This window comes from Diospyros lotus, chromosome 3, assembly GCF_014633365.1.
Source record: "Diospyros lotus cultivar Yz01 chromosome 3, ASM1463336v1, whole genome shotgun sequence".
NCBI classification, from domain to species: domain Eukaryota; kingdom Viridiplantae; phylum Streptophyta; class Magnoliopsida; order Ericales; family Ebenaceae; genus Diospyros; species Diospyros lotus.
In genome coordinates this window covers 28603236-28622732 of record NC_068340.1, presented here as the reverse complement: position 1 = coordinate 28622732, position 19497 = coordinate 28603236, and the positions used below count along the sequence as shown (strand labels likewise).

The window sequence follows — 19497 nt, the reverse complement described above, 5'->3', positions numbered from 1 at the left end:
GGCCGTACAATAGACTACCCCAATGTCACCAACAACCGACCCCTGCCCTACTGCTCGATAGCTTTAACCAAACCATAAATAAATTTGAGAAAAACTGTAAATAATTCTGATAAAATCATAAATAAACCCGCCCGTCTAGGAACCTAGTTCCCAACTGGGTTCAGCATCATTCCGAAAGGAATGGGGGCGGTACAAACCCCCGTAGGCACTCAACAAATAATACTCTAGAAGTCTCGGATTTAATTTAAATTAAAACAAATGATTAATAATAACAAATAAGGTTAGGAGCCGAATTAGAGTAGGGGAGGTGATAAAATACAAGGAATCACGGGATCTTTCATGGGAATTAACGATTAGGAAGAGAGGGTTAGGAGCTTGCCTTTACACAGCCGTTTCTTGCATTTCTTGCACTCCTGCTGCGAAGTAAACGTTTAATAACGTTTAATAGCGATTAATAAAACCCGAGGTTCACATTAATTAAATCTAACCGTATAATATAATTAATTTAGCCATCTAAATTCCACATAGGCACCTCGTAAATAAAATCCCAATAAATCTCATATTTCTTTTAAATTAAATCATGCCCAAAACATCCCTAATTCGTATAATTAATACGTAAAACCAAACCGAATTAAGGGAAGACAAGGGGTTCACCAAATGGAAATAGATCGCAAGGGTAGAGAAGAACTTGCCTCGTTCAGCTGATTACAACGTTTTCACGCTTAAACATCACCAGATTAATATACGCTGTAAATTAGATTAAACTCCTAAAATTAACAAAATTAGGCCCAAAATTAAATTCCAACCGTACAAAATGATTTATACACATTTATTTACTTACCCGAATAATTAAACTGCGATTAAACTTCTTTTAATCTGAGATTTCTCCCACAAAAATAGCCCTGCGCGCTGCTTCTTCTTCTTCCTATTTTTTTTCCTCTGTGATTCTGCTTCGAATTTGGCCGAAATCGGCCTTAAAATCGCAGCAAAAATGCTGCTGGCAAATTGGGCGACCCACAGCGCGCCACGTGGCGCGCTCAGCAGCCGCACATGGCTGCCACCGCCTTGCCCCAAACGACGCCGTTTTGGGCAAGGATTTTGGCTGAAAAATCAGCCAAAATTCACCAGCGCGCGCGCACACCCGACGGGGCTCGAACCCGCGACCTCACCCAGCACACGAGCACTCGCGAGCGCCTGCGCTAGCCGACTCCTTTAACCATATAATGCCTTCACTTATATTTAAGGTGATTTTCGGCCACTTCGGCAAATAACATTTCAGCACGCAGAACTTTCATTATTGGCACACACACCCCAGACTCCAATTTCCTTTATTGCACTTACACCCGAAAACTTTCAAAAATCCATTAAATTAATTTATTTTTCTTATATCTCCAAATTCCCAAATAAATTAATAATTTCCATAAATGCAAGAATTAATAATTATCTTATTTACTTATTTTCTCAAAATAACATAAGTAAATATTTTCTCTTAATTTCTCTAATACTCCAAAATGACATCAAATGCCAAAATTATTAATCATTATTTATTTCTCAAATTTTCGGGATGTTACAGCTTAATTACTTTTTATAAACTAATAACTTTACAATAGACAATAGACTAAAAATAAGTCGTTGGTGCATCCCACTTGAAGCACCACACATTTGCCAAAGATGATAAATGAAAATGGTGATTAATAATTCAAAACTCACATATTAGTATATGCAGATAAAATTATTATTTAAATAAAAAATCAAGGGTAAAACATATTCTAGATCCTCATGAACAATGAACAATATCGATGAATGAAGCATATTAAAAAAATTATTATAGTATATGCAAATAAAATTATCATTTAACATCTAAACAAATTATGAATGAAACATATTTTAGGTCTTTAAACACAATATCAATGAGCTTGTTTGTCATTCCACAAGATTCTTGCCATTTAACACTATCTTTGCTAACAACCTCTCCAATTATATTTTTAATAAAATTAAAAAATATATATAAGTTATAAGAGCATAAATAATTGCATAATTAACTTTATACTTACCAAATAATTCCTTTTTGTTAAGTTCAACTATACTCAAAATATTAGTAAAATGATTTGAAGATAAAATTTGTATTAGAAAACTTTTATCAATAACATCTATAATATTAGTTTTTGGCATAAAGTTTAGTTTGTACTTCTGACTTGTAGTCTTATATTTTATATTATTGTATCAAACTATAAAATATCACATAAAATACAATTGTCCTTCACAAATTAATGTTTTGAAAGACCAAACCAATGAACGCTTGATTGTTGCATGAATCCCTTCACCCTATAAATTTGATGGCAAAATATTAAATAATTTATACAAAACAAAAGATATTATATAAATAATTAACAATAAATTTATAAGAGAAAAAAATATCTATTCGTCCATGAAAATCATCTCTAACTTATCTTCAAAGCCTCACAACTTGAACTTTCAATCACTTTTGCATCTTGTTAGCATTGATTTGATTAACAAAATAAACTATTTCATCCAAATTTTAAAAAGTTAATTACTTTAAAAAGACTTTTATTAAATTATAACATATTATATAAAATGAAAAATTTTGACATAAATTTTCTATTTATACACAAAAGCTATTACATCGGAACAATAAATCATTAAAGGAAGTGATTCATTAATTATTAAAATAAAATTATTTATTATATTATAGATTTATTTATAAATTATAAATATAAATAAATTGAAACGCTTAAACGTGAGAAAGTATGGACTTTTCTAATACTAATTATAATTTCTCTTGAAATTTTTAATTTTTGCTTTTGAAATTTAATTTTTGCAATGATAACAAAACATTGAAAATATGAATTTTGACTTATTTTTTTATTATGTATTAATTTTATTCCATAACCTTAAAAGTATGATATATTAAATCTTAATTAGTATTGAAAAATCATGCATTAATCTTGAAAATGTGATATCTTAAATTTTAATATTGAAAAATTCATGCATTAGTTTTGCATTAAATTAAAGGTAGTGATTAATTAATTATTAAAATAAATTATTTATTATATTATATATTTATTTATAAATTATAAATATAAATTAAAACTTCTAAACGTGAGGAAGCATGGATTTTCTAATGTTAATTAAAAATTTTCTTAAAATTTTTAATTTTTTGATCTTGAAATTTAATTTTTACAATGATAACAAAATATTGAAAATATGGATTTTGACTTATTTTTATTTTATTATGCATTAATTTTATTCTAATCTTGAAAATAAGATATATTAAATCTTAATTAGTATTAGAAAACTCATGAATTAGTTCTGAAAATGTGTTATCTTAAATCTTAATTAGCATTTTGAAAATTTATGCATTAGTCTTGCATTAAATTAAAGGTAATGATTAATTTAATTATTAAAGTAAAATTATTTATTATATTATATATTTATTTATAAATTATAAATATAAATTAATACTCCTAAATGTGAGAAAGTATGAATTTTTCAATACTAATTAAAATTTTTTTTTGAAATTCTTAATTTCTGATCTTGAAATTTAAGTTCTATAATGATAACAAAATATTGAAAATATGAATTTTAACTTATTTTTATTTCACTATGCATTAATTTTATTGTCTAGTCTTGAAAATATGATATATTGAATCTTAATTAGTATTAAAAAATTCATTGCATTAGTCTTGAAAATATGATATCTTAAATATTAATTAACATTAAGAAACTCATGCATTAAATTAAAAATAGTGTTTAATTAATTATTAAAGTAAAATTATTTATTATAATATATATTTATTTATAAATTATAAATATAAATATAAATTAAAACTTCTAAATGTGAGGAAGCATGAATTTTTCAATACTAAATAAAACTTCTCTTGAAATTTTTAATTTTTGTTCGTGAAATTTAATTTCTTCAATAATAACAAAACATTAAAAATATAAATTTTAACATATTTTTATTTCACTACACATTAATTTTAATTCATAATCTTGAAAATATGATATATTAAATCTTAATTAATATTAAAAAACTCATGCATTAGTCTTGCATTAAATTAGATGTACATTTATTATTATTTAACTATTACTTTTATCATCATGTAATAAAATTATTTAGATATTAAAAATAAAATACAATAAATACATCTCACCTAAAAATAATATGTATTTGTCACCACTTAGCCATTAGCCTAAGAGCAATGGTTAATATTATCTATACAATTAATATAAAAAATGATATATTTTTTTCTGATAAGTAAATTGTTGGTCCCTTAGGGTATGGCCACTCAAGAGGGGAGGGAGGTGAATTGAGTGATTAAAATATTTTTTATTTTTAATAAATATTATTGATTAATGATTTTATTGAAAAATATATATTTAATAAATATAATAAATTATATTTGAGATTAATAATAAATGTAAGTCACAAGATATAACAAAAATAAATACAATAAGGCACAAGATAATTTATAGTGGTTCGATGTCTTCACATACATCTAGTCTACTCTCCCAAAGTCTTAACCACCGAGTTTCACTAAATCAAAATCACCAAAATTTTCACACTATCTCACATTGAAAACTAGATACACATCTAAATTACAATGGGTTCTAGAAAATCATTATACCAAGGTTTTCTTCCTAGCTTACTTTAAAAACTAGATTCACCTATATTTTAACAAATTTAGGAAATCTATACAATTCTTAATAATAATTTAAATGTTTACAAATAATTTATCCACAGTTGCACACAAATAAGCAATTAAGAACAAATTATACAAAGTAATAATATTTAAATAAATAAATAAATTTGTAACCTCAAATGGAAAAGTTTAGATTTGTCGTCGAAGACTTAAAGAACTTTTTTGCTTTTGCCTTGTGACTCTTCGGTGGATGAACAATGAATCTTTGAGGGTCTTGGAATACTTGAAAATTAGCTTGAGAGATTTTGGGAGCTTTGGATGTGCAATATGTGCGATGGATATTCAAAAAATGAGTTTGGGAGGTATTTATAAGTATTTTAGTCATTTAAGAAATGATTAATATGAAATTTAAAATTCAAAAAATATTTAGACTTTTTTAAACAATAAGAAAACACGTTTCACCTTTAATTTAAAATAAATTTATTTTTTACATAAGAAATAAAAGCATTTATCAATAAATAAAAATTTAAATATAAATTTTTTTTGAAACATAAATGATTATAAAAAGGAAACATGTCTAAAGACAATCCATCTTTAATTCAAAATAAATTTATTCTTTGTACCCACTTTTAATTCAAAATAAATTTATTTTTTATATGACAAAAATATATTTATATCATAAAAATATTTTTGTTAATTATCAAAATTTAATTAATATGAACAAGTTGGTTCAACATAAATAAATGATGGTTATTATTATTGAAATATCACATTGTATATTGATTTGAAATTTTCTGGTATTAAACTTATAATACTATGAATATAATTAATTAATTGATATAACAACATATTATCAATAAAGACATAATATTAGTAATATCATTTTATATCAATATTATTAATTTGATAATATTTATATATTTAGTAATATTTTAATATCATAATAATAGTATTATAGAACACTTGAATACTTGCCGTGTATAATCATTTTGGATTCTTTTATGATTATACTCCAGAACCCTTTTGACATAAACTTCTTTTACTTAAAAAATTTGAAAATAATTTGACCAGCCGAATCCTAGTCCACAGACCATTGACTGCCTTTTCCTCTGAATAAATAAATAGTTAAAAAGACCGCTACAGGCTGCAATGGCTTTATTAAAATATTCAATTTTAAAAATAAGGTATGTGATTCTTATTACCGCGCAGAACTGATAGATTACTTATGGCCAACATTTTATCCATCTCAGCCCCTTCTCTGATCCCGCCCTCCAAACACTCAGCCTTAAAGCAACTAAAGTTGGTTCCTTAGGCTCGTGATTGGTTCATGATTATTACTAACTTTTCTTTTTTGTAAATTATTTAATGCAAATTTAACTCAAACTCAAAGAAGCGGGCTTAACGGTGCTTTAGAGATGATATGATGTGACCACTATCCACTATTGTGCTGTCCCATCCCCATTCTCCACTAACCAAAGCTGAGGACGTAACAGTGACACTCATTTTTATCTCTTTTCCATGCTCTGCTTGGAGTCTGGACCAATTGTTTATTCAAAATTAAAATGATCAAAGTAATACAATGATAATATTTTGCAAATATCAGTCACACACACATATATCAAATTTTAATTTAGAGAATATTTTGGTTTCATTCTTTGTATTGTGGGTTCAAACAATTTAAGTAAAAAAATTGAACAAGGAGTGGGCATTAATTAGGAAAACCTGTCACTGTCCTGATATGGAGTGAAAATTAAAAGGCTTTATCAGGATGGATGGATCAATTCAAAGCTTGAAATCTCCAAGAATTTGGCCATGACCAAAAGTGGAGCTCTATTGAGTCTACCACTTTAGAGAGTGGTCAGTGAATGGTAGGCCAGAGCCAGACCTTCCTCTCAGCTTTATCCATCCATAAATGATAAAAAACCAAATAAGCCATAAAACTCTTCTTCATCTTTACTCACTCTTCTTCTTCTTATCTCAGTCTTCTTCTCCTTGTTTATTTTTCTTTTTAAGTTTGTTGGAAAACTTGCTAGTTTGCCGAGTTTTTGAGGCCTGAAGTTGATGACGGGAACTGAGGACTCAAACTCCTCAATCAAGGGGCAGGAGCATGAAGCGAATGCATGTGAAAAGGAAGAAGCTATCCCAGTTCAGAAGGTAATTTCTTGTTTGTTTTTGCTTTTCTATTCTGTCTTCCGTCTGTTTGTCATTTGGCTTCACTTTCTTCTTTCTTGGCTTTTCTCTCCCCACCCCCCGTCTCTGTGGAAATTTGGTTGTCTTCTATGCAATTTGGTTATTTGATTGATGATCTTTGATGGGTTCCTTTAAGTTTGTGTAAGTTCTGGTTTATTTGTCTTTGCCCGGGGAATATGGAGATCTTCAGTTCTCTGTCACGTTCTTCTCTAACTTCTCTTATTTGCTTTGGTAATCCTAAGTATGATATTTTAGCTTACCCAAAAAAATGTGTTATCTCAATACAAATTTGCACCTTAGAATAGGCAATTGGATAAAATCTTCTGTATTAGCAGTTGTGCTGTCTGCTGTATTTGCAATTAGAGATTACTCGGGAAAACATCAACAATAGTTTGAAGAAAAATACAAACGTACTTAAAATGTTTTTAGTGGAATATTTGATCTGTATGCTTGAATAAGAGGGAGAGGGAAAAATATCAATTTGGAAATTGAAAAGAATATGCCTGAGAAGTCTAAGAATGGGGAAAATCTGATAGAAATTCCAATACTATTACTACTATAACTACAACAAAAACAACGATGACAATATATGATGCCCTAATCCTATTAGGTAGGGTTGACTATGGAACTCAAATACAAGAAGAAGAAAAATTTAAGGAAAAGAAAATGTAGTGTTCAAGAAACCTGTGCTTCCGAAGAAGAAAGTAAACAACTGAAACTGATAATCTCTCAGTTGAAAGAGAGCTAAATTCTTGCTTTAGGAGTAGAACCTTTCCCCTTCTGGTCTAGAGGATATCGCAACGACAAGCCATCAATGGAAGCAGAAATATGTAAGAAGCTACATAATGCAAGTTCAAATTTTCTTCCCCCACTTTGCAAGTTGAGCAGTTCAATGATGTGTTTCTGGTGCTATTTCAGGCAGAAAATTCCTGTGCTACAATTGAAAAAACACCGCGTAAGCACTTGAGGAGACAGAATTTGTCACTGGATATATTACCCTCAAGAACATTATTGGACTCTCCTCAGGAGTTTGTTCAAATCAAAATGCCTCCAACTCCAAAGAAAGTAAATTTTCTCTTGACTCCAAGCCCTTCTGATGTGAGGACAAGTGGGAATCTTGGCCCCTCCTTATACAGGAGCAAGTCATCCATTAAAAGCCTTTTACCAAAACTGAACTTCAAGTCGAGGAATTCCCAGTCAGACATAGCCATAGAAGCAACTACTTCTCCGGTGCCACAGGAGAAGCCGTCAATGGCAAGGTCATGGTCACTTACAAAAATGTTCACTCCTCGTATCAAAAGGACATCGTCTCTGCCTGTTACCTCAGTTGTGCATTCAATTCCTGAATCTGTTGCTGGAGGAAACTCTGGTGGTTCAGTCAGTTCACATGTAAGGCCTTTTTTACAAATTTTTAAGATAAAGATAGCTGAAGAAAGAGAAGGAAATTAGAAGACACGCACATTTCATTTATATTTTCAGTCGTACTAAAATCTGAGCATTTGCATGGTTATTTGTAGAGAAAGGAAGCAAATCGATTTATATCTCGCTCGCTTTCAGTCCCTGTCATCAACAAAGAGAGAAGAATAAAGAGGACGGACTCATTTTTCCGTGTCATATCCTTGATTCCCCAAGTGAAGGAAGGGGATACTCCAGTGTCAAATTCAAATCCAACCTGTGATGCTGGTATGTTCCCCCCCTCTCCTTTTGTATTCATGGTACCATGTTAGTTCTGAATCTTGTGAGGTAATTAGGACTTAAAAAATTTGTTGATTATGCATGTTACATGCCTTACCCAGTTGAACATATCAGGTTGAGTAAAGTTGTCGCAGGCCTGCACATTCATTTCCTTTATAATCATAAAAACATCTGAAAAATATTAGCCCGAGTCATATGTTGTGCTTGAAGTCAGCTCTGCTTACCTATGTTTTAAGATTATGTCCAGAAAGCAATGAAGCTGATGCCCAAGATATACCTGAAGAGGAGGCAGTTTGTAGAATTTGTTTGGTTGAGTTATGTGAAGGTGGCGAGACCCTGAAGATGGAGTGCAGCTGCAAAGGTGAGCTTGCTTTGGCTCACCAAGAATGTGCAGTGAAGTGGTTTAGCATTAAAGGCAACAAGAACTGCGATGTGTGCAAGCAAGAGGTTCAAAATTTACCCGTCACACTTTTACGGATACAAAGTGTTAAAAATCAAACTACACGGCCAAATAGAGACCCGCAGATGGAACTTCACGCACACAGGCGAGTGCATCATATCATATCATCACAGTCAAGATTTCTGGGTACTGATTTATGGGTCGGGGTCATCTGAAGTCTTTTTGTAATTGTTATCAGGGTTTGGCAGGAAGTGCCAATTCTTGTGATTGTCAGCACACTCGCATACTTCTGTTTTCTTGAGCAGCTTTTGGTAAGCTCAAAGTCTTTATTCCAGTTCAAACAGAACATATACTTCTCCTTGTAATTGTTAATATTAGAATTAAATCAAATTTGAATTGGGCATCTCTCTATCTAGGATTTTTTTTGAGTTCGACACTAGATTGCATCTGTACGAGAGCCATAAAGTTCATTAAAGCAATACAAAATTCATTATTTCAAGTCTCTTGCTTCTTCTAACAGATGATTTTGTTTTCATTCAGGTTGGAAAAATGGGTGCTAGTGCAGTTGCCATATCTCTTCCATTTTCTTGTGTGCTGGGCCTCCTTTCATCCATGACCTCATCAACCATGGGTAAGCTTTGATCTCCTAAAGAAATGTACTTTACACACTGATCAAGTGTCACTGATCCGGCAAAGAGATACTTCAAAATTGTGCAGCAAAAATTTAATCAGAGAAGTGTCAAATTCCCAAGTTGCTCTCGTGAACTATGAATTCTTGTTTATATCGAAACTTTTTCTGTTTTGGTAATTCTGGTTGAGTTCTCTCTCTCAATACCTCCAGTTTTTCTATGACAGTGAATCGACGATTCGTCTGGTTTTATGCATCAGTCCAATTCGCTCTTGTGGTTGTGTTTGCCCATATTTTCTATTCATTGGTAAGAGATTTTCTACTTCCAAATGCAGTGACAAGAAACGAAAATAATTAGTGCATTGTTTTGGCTAGTACTGGATCATACGAAACATCAGCCATTGTTTAAATATATGATAAGATGGTTTCTTATGTTTGAAAAATTTTCCTTGGCGTTTCACCGAGTTTTACAGATTCATGTGCAAGCAGTCCTATCGATTCTCTTCTCAACGTTCGCAGGATTTGGAATCGCCATGAGTGGCAGTTCCATTTACATCGAAATTTTGAGATGGAGACGCCGACGGCGCGATGCATCAGATCAGCACCACCAGCACTCCCAAATCGTGGCGGTGCACCCACAAGGAAGAAGGCCTGCTCCGGCCGCAACTTCTCCTTCTTCTTTTTCGCCACATCTGCCGGATCCTCATCCACTGCAAGCCGGAACAGAGAGCCCAGAAACATTTTGGGTGCTGAATTAAGACTTGGAGTGGCTGAAGTTAAAAGATTGGATCTTTAGATCGTTTCCCAGCATGGAATAGAAAAGAGAAAACAGTAGTTTGATTTGCGGCTTCTCAGCTTCGAGTTACCCGGATAACAAGGACGTGGCAGTCTGCCAGAGGCTCAGGCTCAGGCTCAGGCTCAGGCTCGTAGTTTTGGGAAAATTGTTGTTGCATCTTATGAGAGGGGTGCATCAAACATTTTGATTCACATAATTTTAATCAAATTCTGGTTACAAATAATGATTTTTTCTTCACGTCATAGTCCAAGGTGGTGTTAGTTCCGTCGGTGCTGCTACTTCTTGTCCAATTAAGGTTTTAAGGCTGCATGATGACTGGCAATTACTTGGTGGCCCACCCCCACCAATCCAATCCAAGGGTTTAAGGATGGATTGAAAGGTAATATACTGCGTCCTTAGTAACTTGAACGTTCCTTTATCACCCCAGTGTTATATCTTGTTAATATTTGAGGCTTTTAAGTTTAAGTGTGGAGTGTAATGGTCAATTTGAGTAATTTAGAAAGTGTTATTTAGACTAAATTTATATTACTGGTTTACATTAATAATTAAATGATCACATGACATATGAAGTTAGATTAACTTCCATGTTACTTTAGATTGAAAATGTTGACTTAGCCTAAATAAATATATTTTAGAAAATGCAAACTAATATATAAATTAAAAAAAAATACACTGTGTCATAGAAGTAATCACACTTGATAAGAAGCTTAACACAATTGAGATCTTACCAAATTTAACCCTAAAGATTAAAGTTGAAGTTGTCAATCATAGTTGATGTTGGTGGAAGATAGGGCCCATAGCGTCACTTGTTAATCTCTTGTAAATTTGAGGCTTTTATCTCTCAATATAGATTTTGACAATCAAGTTAGTGTTTGATAACAAAATGATAAGTAATGAGAAAGAATGGAGTAAATGATCACCAAGACCTTATGTAGAATGTAATTTAGACAAGGTAAAGACATAGCGTTAAAGTCTCAAACCATACTAGTTTAGCCATACTCATTAGTGACTAAGGCATCAAATCTTATCATGTGACAAGTATAGATACTTTTCAAGTGACATTTAAATTAATTTATTAAAATCGTGTCACGTGTTAATTCTTAGTTAATTTAATTATCTCATCAAAATTAGGCCACATGATATTTTGGGATCGGTGGATAAGTTGATTATTCATCTCCATAAGTCATAAATTGTAATAAATAGGCATCACCCCTAAAGATGCTTGAGAAAATCTCTTCTTTTTGAAAAATAAAAATTAATCTCTTTATAAAAGATGTTATAATATTTTTGAAGAAATTATCAATCTCTCTGTAAAATAGTAGTTTCTTAAGCAACTCTAAACACCTAAATAAAATAGCTACAAGAAAAAGAGAACCCGAAATGAGCAATTTCGCATCCCTAATTTCAAATGCAAGAGGAGAAAAAAAGAGTTGAAGAATAAAAACAACTTTGCATCTCCCTCTCTCTCAAGTTTGGCTAAATGTAAATAGAGGAGTGGTGGTTATGTGAAAAAATTAAATAAAAGTTGATAACATTTGATGGTTACAATTTATTTTTGAATTTGTTGAAAAAAATTAAATAAGATAATCTTTGTGAGTTATTTAAAAAATTAGTTATTATTTAAAGACCATAAATTCAAATTTTGTTGACGTATGCCAAAATATAATATTTGTTTATATAATAATATAGACAATTAAACTATCATTTGTGCAAAAAACTAACTGAATTGATGTTTGAGCAAAAATATAAATAATAAGAGTTTTAAGGATAATTTTAAATTATGTAGAATATGCATGCAAATAATCCAAATATCACATGAAATCTAGGGATAATTTACCTTTAAAATTGAATGCTATTATTGATAAAATTAAAGGTCAGATCTAAATTAAAAAAGGATAAAGGTTACTTATTTTTTGATAATTTACCCCAAACATTTTGTATTTGTGCATATAATTTTCTAAAACTATATTTAGTTGGTCATAAAGTATTTATTGGCAATTTTTTTATTATTTTATACTAATTACAACTTTGGATAATTGTTGGTCCCTTAGATATATCCATTCAAGAGGGATGAATTGAGTAATTAAAATTTTTCTTAATTTTAATAAATATTATTGATTACTAATTTTATTGAAAAATATATATTTAATAAATATAATAAATTATATTTGAGATTAATAATAAATATAATATTTCGAGAGTCTCGGATAGTTTGGATGGTTTGCTTGAGAGTGTTTGAGAGCTTTCGGGTGCTTTGGATATACAATGGAAGTACTTGAATTATCAAAAAATAAATTTGGGGGTATTTATAAACATTTTAGTTATTAAAGAAATGGTTAATATGAAATTTGAAATTCAAAACATATTTAGACTTTCTTAAAGAATAAGAAAACATGTATTATTTTTAATTTAAAATAAATTTACTTTTTGTATGAGAAATCAAGATTTGAAAATTCAAACATAAGCTTTTGAAATATAAATGATTAAAACAAAAAAATATGTCTAAAAGTAATGTTCTTTAATTCAAAATAAATCTACTTTTGATACGAGTGAGAGAAAATATGTTTAAAAATAATTATTCTTTAATTCAAAATTTGAAAATTCAAATATAAACATTTGAGACATAAATGATTAAAATAAAAAAATATGTCTAAAAATAATTCTCTTTTAATTCAAAATAAATTTAATTTTTACATGTGTAAGAGAAAACATTTATATCATAAAAATATTTTTTTTAATCATCAAAATTTAATTAATACGAGCAAGTTGGCTCAACAATAATAAAATAAAATAATTTTTTTTTTTTACAAGAGGTTGATTATTTTCAATTCAAACTACAATTATTTTTTGTAATTCCATCTATGAAATATTTACAGTTTGGACCCAAAATAATTTTACTTTATTTCACAATACCAAAATATGAAAAAAGACTGAAAAAGTTTTTGTTAAGACTTTTTTTTATATATATATTTTGAGAGTAAATTAAAAGTAAACCTTTATTACGATTTTTTTTTAACACGAAATGTTTTATTTTTTAATATATACATATATTTTAACATAAACATTTTTCCAGCCAATATATTTTTATAAATTGTTAAGAGTTATGCATCTCATATGAAATATTTTATAACTAGCTAGTGCAAATCAAATTTTATGAGATTTATGGGAATCAATTAGAATCGAATACACATCTAATATAATTTAAATGGAGACCACAGTCGAGCTTAAATCCTAATCCATGCACGACCATATATATATATATTTTTTAGTTTTTGTTTTTATGAGAATATACAAAAATAAGACAACAAATAGTTCCCAAAGGATTGCTCTAGCTTCCATTGTTGCTGCTGCTACTCTTCTTCCCCCTTCCATTCACTGCAACTCCTCTTCCTCTTACTCTTCCACCCTTCCTGTCTTCCTCATCCTCCTCCTCTCAACCAACAACATGCCTAGGCATGCATACAAAGGGCGCAAGTGCATGGGGGAAAAAAATGGACAACTCAGTATTGGTTGTCCCGCCTGTAAAAGTAAAAGCATCGGGGCTTTCAACAAATCCCCGTACGTATTACTCTCTTATGTTGTGGTCCGGTCCGGGAAATATATATATATATATGTATGTATGATGTATCTTTGTGTACGTAACCGTATATATGTATGTATGATGTGGATCAAGTCCTGTTTGGAGCTTTTATAAGGATTTGGACTTGTAGTAGTAGTTGTTGCGGCAGTAACCATACTTAGTTTTTGTTATCGCGGTTGTGTGGCTGTGATTTTCATTTATTGTTCGATTATTTAATAAATAAAAATATCATGGAAATATAATCTTTTAATTTAAATCTATTATTAACTTATATCATTTAGGGGTCTTGAGTTGTTATGATTAATTTTATATGTATAATAATGAATTAAATTCATATGGCTTGTGGGCTTACCGCTTACTAAAATGTTTGGATAATAAATAAGGGCTCAAACCATAACAAAGTCATTATTAACATTTAAGCAAGCAAGTTGCAATTAAATAAGGATAACAGTCAACAAAATTCATTAACAAAACAAAAGGCCCAGAGAAAACATAAAAGACCAGGGGCCAACCCAAACAGGACTTGATCCACATCGATCTTTGGCAAGCCATGTTGATTATATATGTTGGTAATTGAAGTTAAGGAGGCTGTGGAGGAGGAGGAGGATGAAATTTATAATAAAATATAAATTAAAATGCCTATACTTTAAGTGTTTAAAAAACAATTTTATTTTTCAAAATATTCTATGGAGACGAGGCCGCGGAGCAGAAATTGGAACAGAGCGATGGGGAAGACTAATTCTATATATCAACCAATTCATGGGATGGGAATAATCAAGTGTGAACGTTTATTGATCAACCAATTTGTGGAGATATAAATACAATATTATTGTTTAAATTTAATATAGAAAGTTGTTTAGAGGATTCATTTTTGACATAATTTATTGATATTTTATAATAATAATATTAGTCAATATATGAGAGTCATATAGAAATATAAAATTTATTATCATAATTATAAAACTTAAGTGACAATAGATCATTTATTATTTAATACCAAGTTGGCCTCCTTAATTTTATTAATTATTGTTGCTGTAAGCACCCCCGCCCGGATATCCCCAACCACCAGGACTACCCGAACGGGAGCGCCTACCGGAGGAGAAAAGTAATAAACACAGAGACAAAGACCACCCCAGCATGCATACGCGAAAAAAAAGAACAGCGGAAGCAAAGCTCAAGACATGCATGCACTATAGGTAACCCCGCTAACACAGCGGTCTCAACATAAGTAAAAGAATACAAACTCCTGTGCCGACACACACGAGGCTCGAGAAAACACCTGGCACAGTACGAAATAATAGAGTAAATTCTACTAGACATCAGAGTGGATAGGGATTGACGAGACTGCTTGTACACCACACCGACTCTGCCGTTAAAGCTGATTCCCTTGCTATGGCCCACGCCGCCACTACCTGGAATGATGGAAAGCAAGGTGAGTCGAGAGACTCAGCAAGCATAAGGAAAAGAAAGGCTGTAGGCTGAGTATAACCAAAAAAAAAACTCTTCCCAAAATAAACCCCCAGGTACACACAAGCCATGAGACGCTACAACACAACAGCTCAATAGCATAACAAAATAAAAGCACATACCGGTCCTTGGGGCCCACATAAGACACTTGGCACCCAAGTCCCATACCAACCTGCCGCTGCCCTGAAAGGCAACAAATGTCTCCACAAACCTGCGCGCGCTGTCCCAGGCCGGTACTCCCGTCACCTGTATCCGTCGGTACTCCCGACAACCGAGCCATAGGCTCCCTCGGAACGGTACTCCCGTCCGAGAACTAAATACTACTAGTATCCATGCAATGCACATAAAAATGCAATGGCGTAGTGAGCATCAACGTGATACAAGGCGCCCATACATCCAGGCATCAGGCCATGCTCCACCCACATAGTAAACCACACGCCATGCATATGCTCGCGGTGGATGCAACCTAACCAAACTAGAATGTCCGTGTCCAAGCATACTCAATAAATGAATATCCCAACATGCATCCCGCACCCATGTGCATATCAAATCATGAACAGTAATACAAGAAATCTAATCATGCAGTAAATTACATACCGGTAGAGCTAGTCAGCAGTGCCCGGCACCGGTCAACGGCCAGTGACTAGGGGTGTCCATCCGACGGTCCACATCAGGGCCGTACCATAGTCTACCCCAACGTCACCAACAACCAACCCCTGCCCTACTGCTCGATAGCTCTAACCGAACCATAAATAAATCTAAGAAAAACTGTAAATAAACCCAATAAAATCGTAATTAAACCCTCACGTCTAGGAACCTAGTCCCCAAACTGGTTCAGCATCATTCCCGAAAGGAGTGGGGGCGGTACAAACCCCCGTAGGCTCACAACGGATAAAATTATAGAAGCCTCGAATTTAATATAAATTAGAACAAATGAATAATAATTTAACAAATAAGGTTAGGAGCCGAATTAAAGTAAGGGAGAGAATAAAGTACAGGAAATCACGGGGTGTTTCACGGGAATTAAAGATCAAGAAGAGGGGGTTAAGAACTTGCCTTTACACGGCCGTTCCTTACTTTTCTTACGCACCCGCTGCGAAGTAAAACGTTCGCTGGCAATAAATAAAATCGCGACTTTAATTAAATAAATCTACCGTGTAATATAATTAATTTAACCGTCTAAAATCCCTCGTAAGCGCACCACAATTAATATCTCAACGAGTCTCATATTTATTTTAAATTAAATCACGCTAATAAAGCCAGCTTAATAAATTAAATTTAAATCAAACGACTCCAAATTCCATAATTAATAAACGAGTCGAAACAGACGAAGGGAGGGTATAAAATACGAGAAATCACAGGGTTTCTCACGGGAATTAAAGAATACGAGGAAATGATTAGGAACTTGCCTGAAACTAGCTGATTCCGACCTCTCTCAAGCTCCCGATGCAAATTAAATCATTTCCTAACAAATAACACAATCGGGACCCAAATTAATTAATTTTAATCGCGTAAAATTTATAATTTAAACACGTAATACTTCTACTAATTTTTACCCACGTACCTGATCACTTCTCATGCCGAAAAATCCTGAAATTATTTTATTTTCCTTTATTTTCTTCATTTTATTTTCTTTCTTTCCTCTTCTTTCTTCTTCTTCTTTTCTTCTTCCTCCCTGCATCTCCCGCGCCTGCAACTCCATTTCTTCTTCTCCTTTTCTTTCCTTCTTCTTCTTTTCTTCTTCCTTTTCCTCTTCTTCATTTCTTCTTCTTCCTTTCTTCTTCTTCTTCTTCTTCTTCCCCGCGCTGCTGCCTCCTTCTTCTCCTCCCACGCGTCCGGCCGCCTGCAACCACGCATGGCTGCAGCCAGCCTTCGCTGTCCGGCCCTCCGCTGGTCGCCGGGCCTACCTCCGGCCATCACCGCGCGCCACCGCGTCGCCTCGACTGCCGCTGCTTCACATCGCCATGGCCGCGACTTCTTCAAGCTGTGGCTGCTCCTCGTCGCTGCCATGGCCGAGCTTTGCTCGGCCAGCCTCCCATGGCCTCCACCTCTTTCTCTCTCCCTAGTTCAATCTCTCTCTCTCTCTCCCTCTATCGATCACTCCCTTCCTCCCAATCTCTCGGCCTACCTTGCTCTCTCTCACCCGATCTCTATCTCTCACTCTCTACTCACTGTTCTTCTCTGTTTCCATTTGACAGAAAAGTGGCCACTTTGCTTAACCCCTACGCACACGCGCACAGCCACAAAATTTTAACAAATTAATTAATTTAATTTATTAGTTTATTATTATTTTAGTTATATTATTATTCTTATTATTATTATTATTTTTTTTGGGATATTACAATTCTCCCCTCCTTAATAGAATTTCGTCCTCGAAATTCGCGTTCGATCCTTATCCTCAAGATATGCTCACAACTCTCATGAGATTACCTAACATCTCTTTCAGGATATTCCATATCATCATTTTCCAGTTCTCACAAGTCTGAGTCTACTACTAGACTTAATACACTAGCATATCTCCCATAATCCATCACCTCATTGGGACCACGTTATGACCACTAATATCTTAACCGACGTAAGGAACGTCGTCAACCATAACTCAACATGGTTCTTCTATTACGATATCGTAATCCAACTGTTCCTCAAAGCTATCTCACATATCATCCTGAGGCAAACTCAAAGGTCAGAGATATTAAATCTCAATGATTAACTAGTTTGCAACACAAACCTCAATGCAACTGCAGCTAACTTTAAGTGCATTCGGTAACGATAGGAGTGGGGCCACCCTCGAGAAGCTAATATTCGATAACGCGACCTAAACCTGCCACGTACTTACGACGCACTGGAACACGAAAACGATACGACATCCTCAATCAAGAATTCAGCAGTAATATCCTTTAGTCTGACTTTTGCCAACTGATTCTTAACCAGATACACATCATTTTCTCGGCAGTACTTTCTCCCACAATTTGTCGCGTACGTTCGGGGTCCTGTTAATAAACATGAGTAGCCATTTAATCAGGACTATCAAGGGATATACAGTCTCCACTCATTACATCTTGAGATCTAAATGTCACCAGATCTCCCCTCCTTAAAGGAATTGGCACTCCTCAAAGACTCAATAGGCTAGCTAGAACATAAGCTTTAAAACCAACGTTATCCGCTCTGTAGCCTACTAGACTGAAAGCACCTCACCGTGTCAGTAACTATCTAATCTCCAAGGCATCTTATAAGTCTCATCAACCACGAAAAGTAACTGAAGTGGGTTAAGCATTCTTTTGGCTGGCATAATAGACCATCTCATGTTTTTGCCGATGTACCACTTGACCAGCACCCAAAGAAGTCTCATCTCCTCTCTCGGTCAATAATCCGACCCTAGGGCATGTGGTCCGTGATTAGCACCGCGCGTACTCATAGCAACTACTATCCTTGCAGCAGAACCCAATAGTTACTTAGACCTGTATCCAATTTCGGCCGTGGCCATACACCGGGGTATCTCCCACAACACCAAACGTAGAGGGGTTTTCCTTACTTCTAATTCACATTATCACGGATGCACCACGATAGCCTAAAACACCTGTTACCACCTTTACTTTACCCTATTTGTTACAGAACCTCACAGCCTTAGCTCTTCGTCACGCCAACCGCGACGTCACCTGTACTCCGCTCCACTTGTGAAGACTAAACACCTACACACCATAGCCAGGTCGTGATGCTAAATCTCCAAACAGCATAACCACTGTAAACTCCAAGTTCATAAGTCCATAATAATCCCTCAATAAATTCCCATCACAGATCTCTCTTGGGACTTCGTATTAATGTTCCAATTTATCCTTCTAGATTCGATTAAACTTAGGGTGGATGCCCTAAACCTCCAAGGAAATGCAAACCCCTCAGAACCTCAATTTACCTCCATACCTCATCATATAACACATCTCTCGACCAAATAAGTACAGACAATTTAACTGTTACACACGAGTGACCGCACTACCCAACCTTCAGTTTCCCATCTCAGTACACCCTATACACATCTCGGTACCTACGGATCTACTAGTAACCATTGGACTCCTATAGCAC

The 19497-nt window shown here is 33.3% G+C and overlaps 1 protein-coding gene across 3 annotated transcripts; it reads left to right on the top strand.

The window, feature by feature from the left end:
* Positions 1–6485: 6485 nt before the first annotated feature.
* LOC127796370 (uncharacterized) lies at positions 6486–10866 on the top strand. Of its 3 annotated transcripts, none has more exons than XM_052328465.1 (8): positions 6486–6818; positions 7773–8243; positions 8372–8537; positions 8797–9094; positions 9188–9260; positions 9490–9580; positions 9805–9884; positions 10051–10864. In XM_052328465.1, exons 1-8 carry the CDS (start codon positions 6726–6728, stop codon positions 10333–10335), a joined length of 1557 nt encoding a protein of 518 aa, XP_052184425.1. In that variant the 5' UTR covers positions 6486–6725; the 3' UTR covers positions 10336–10864. The 3 variants fall into 3 exon arrangements, with proteins under 3 accessions (XP_052184425.1, XP_052184428.1, XP_052184426.1); XM_052328468.1 differs by having other exon boundaries at positions 10097–10261; XM_052328466.1 differs by lacking the exon at positions 6486–6818 and adding an exon at positions 6830–7684 and having other exon boundaries at positions 10051–10866.
* The last annotated feature ends 8631 nt before the right edge of the window (positions 10867–19497 follow it).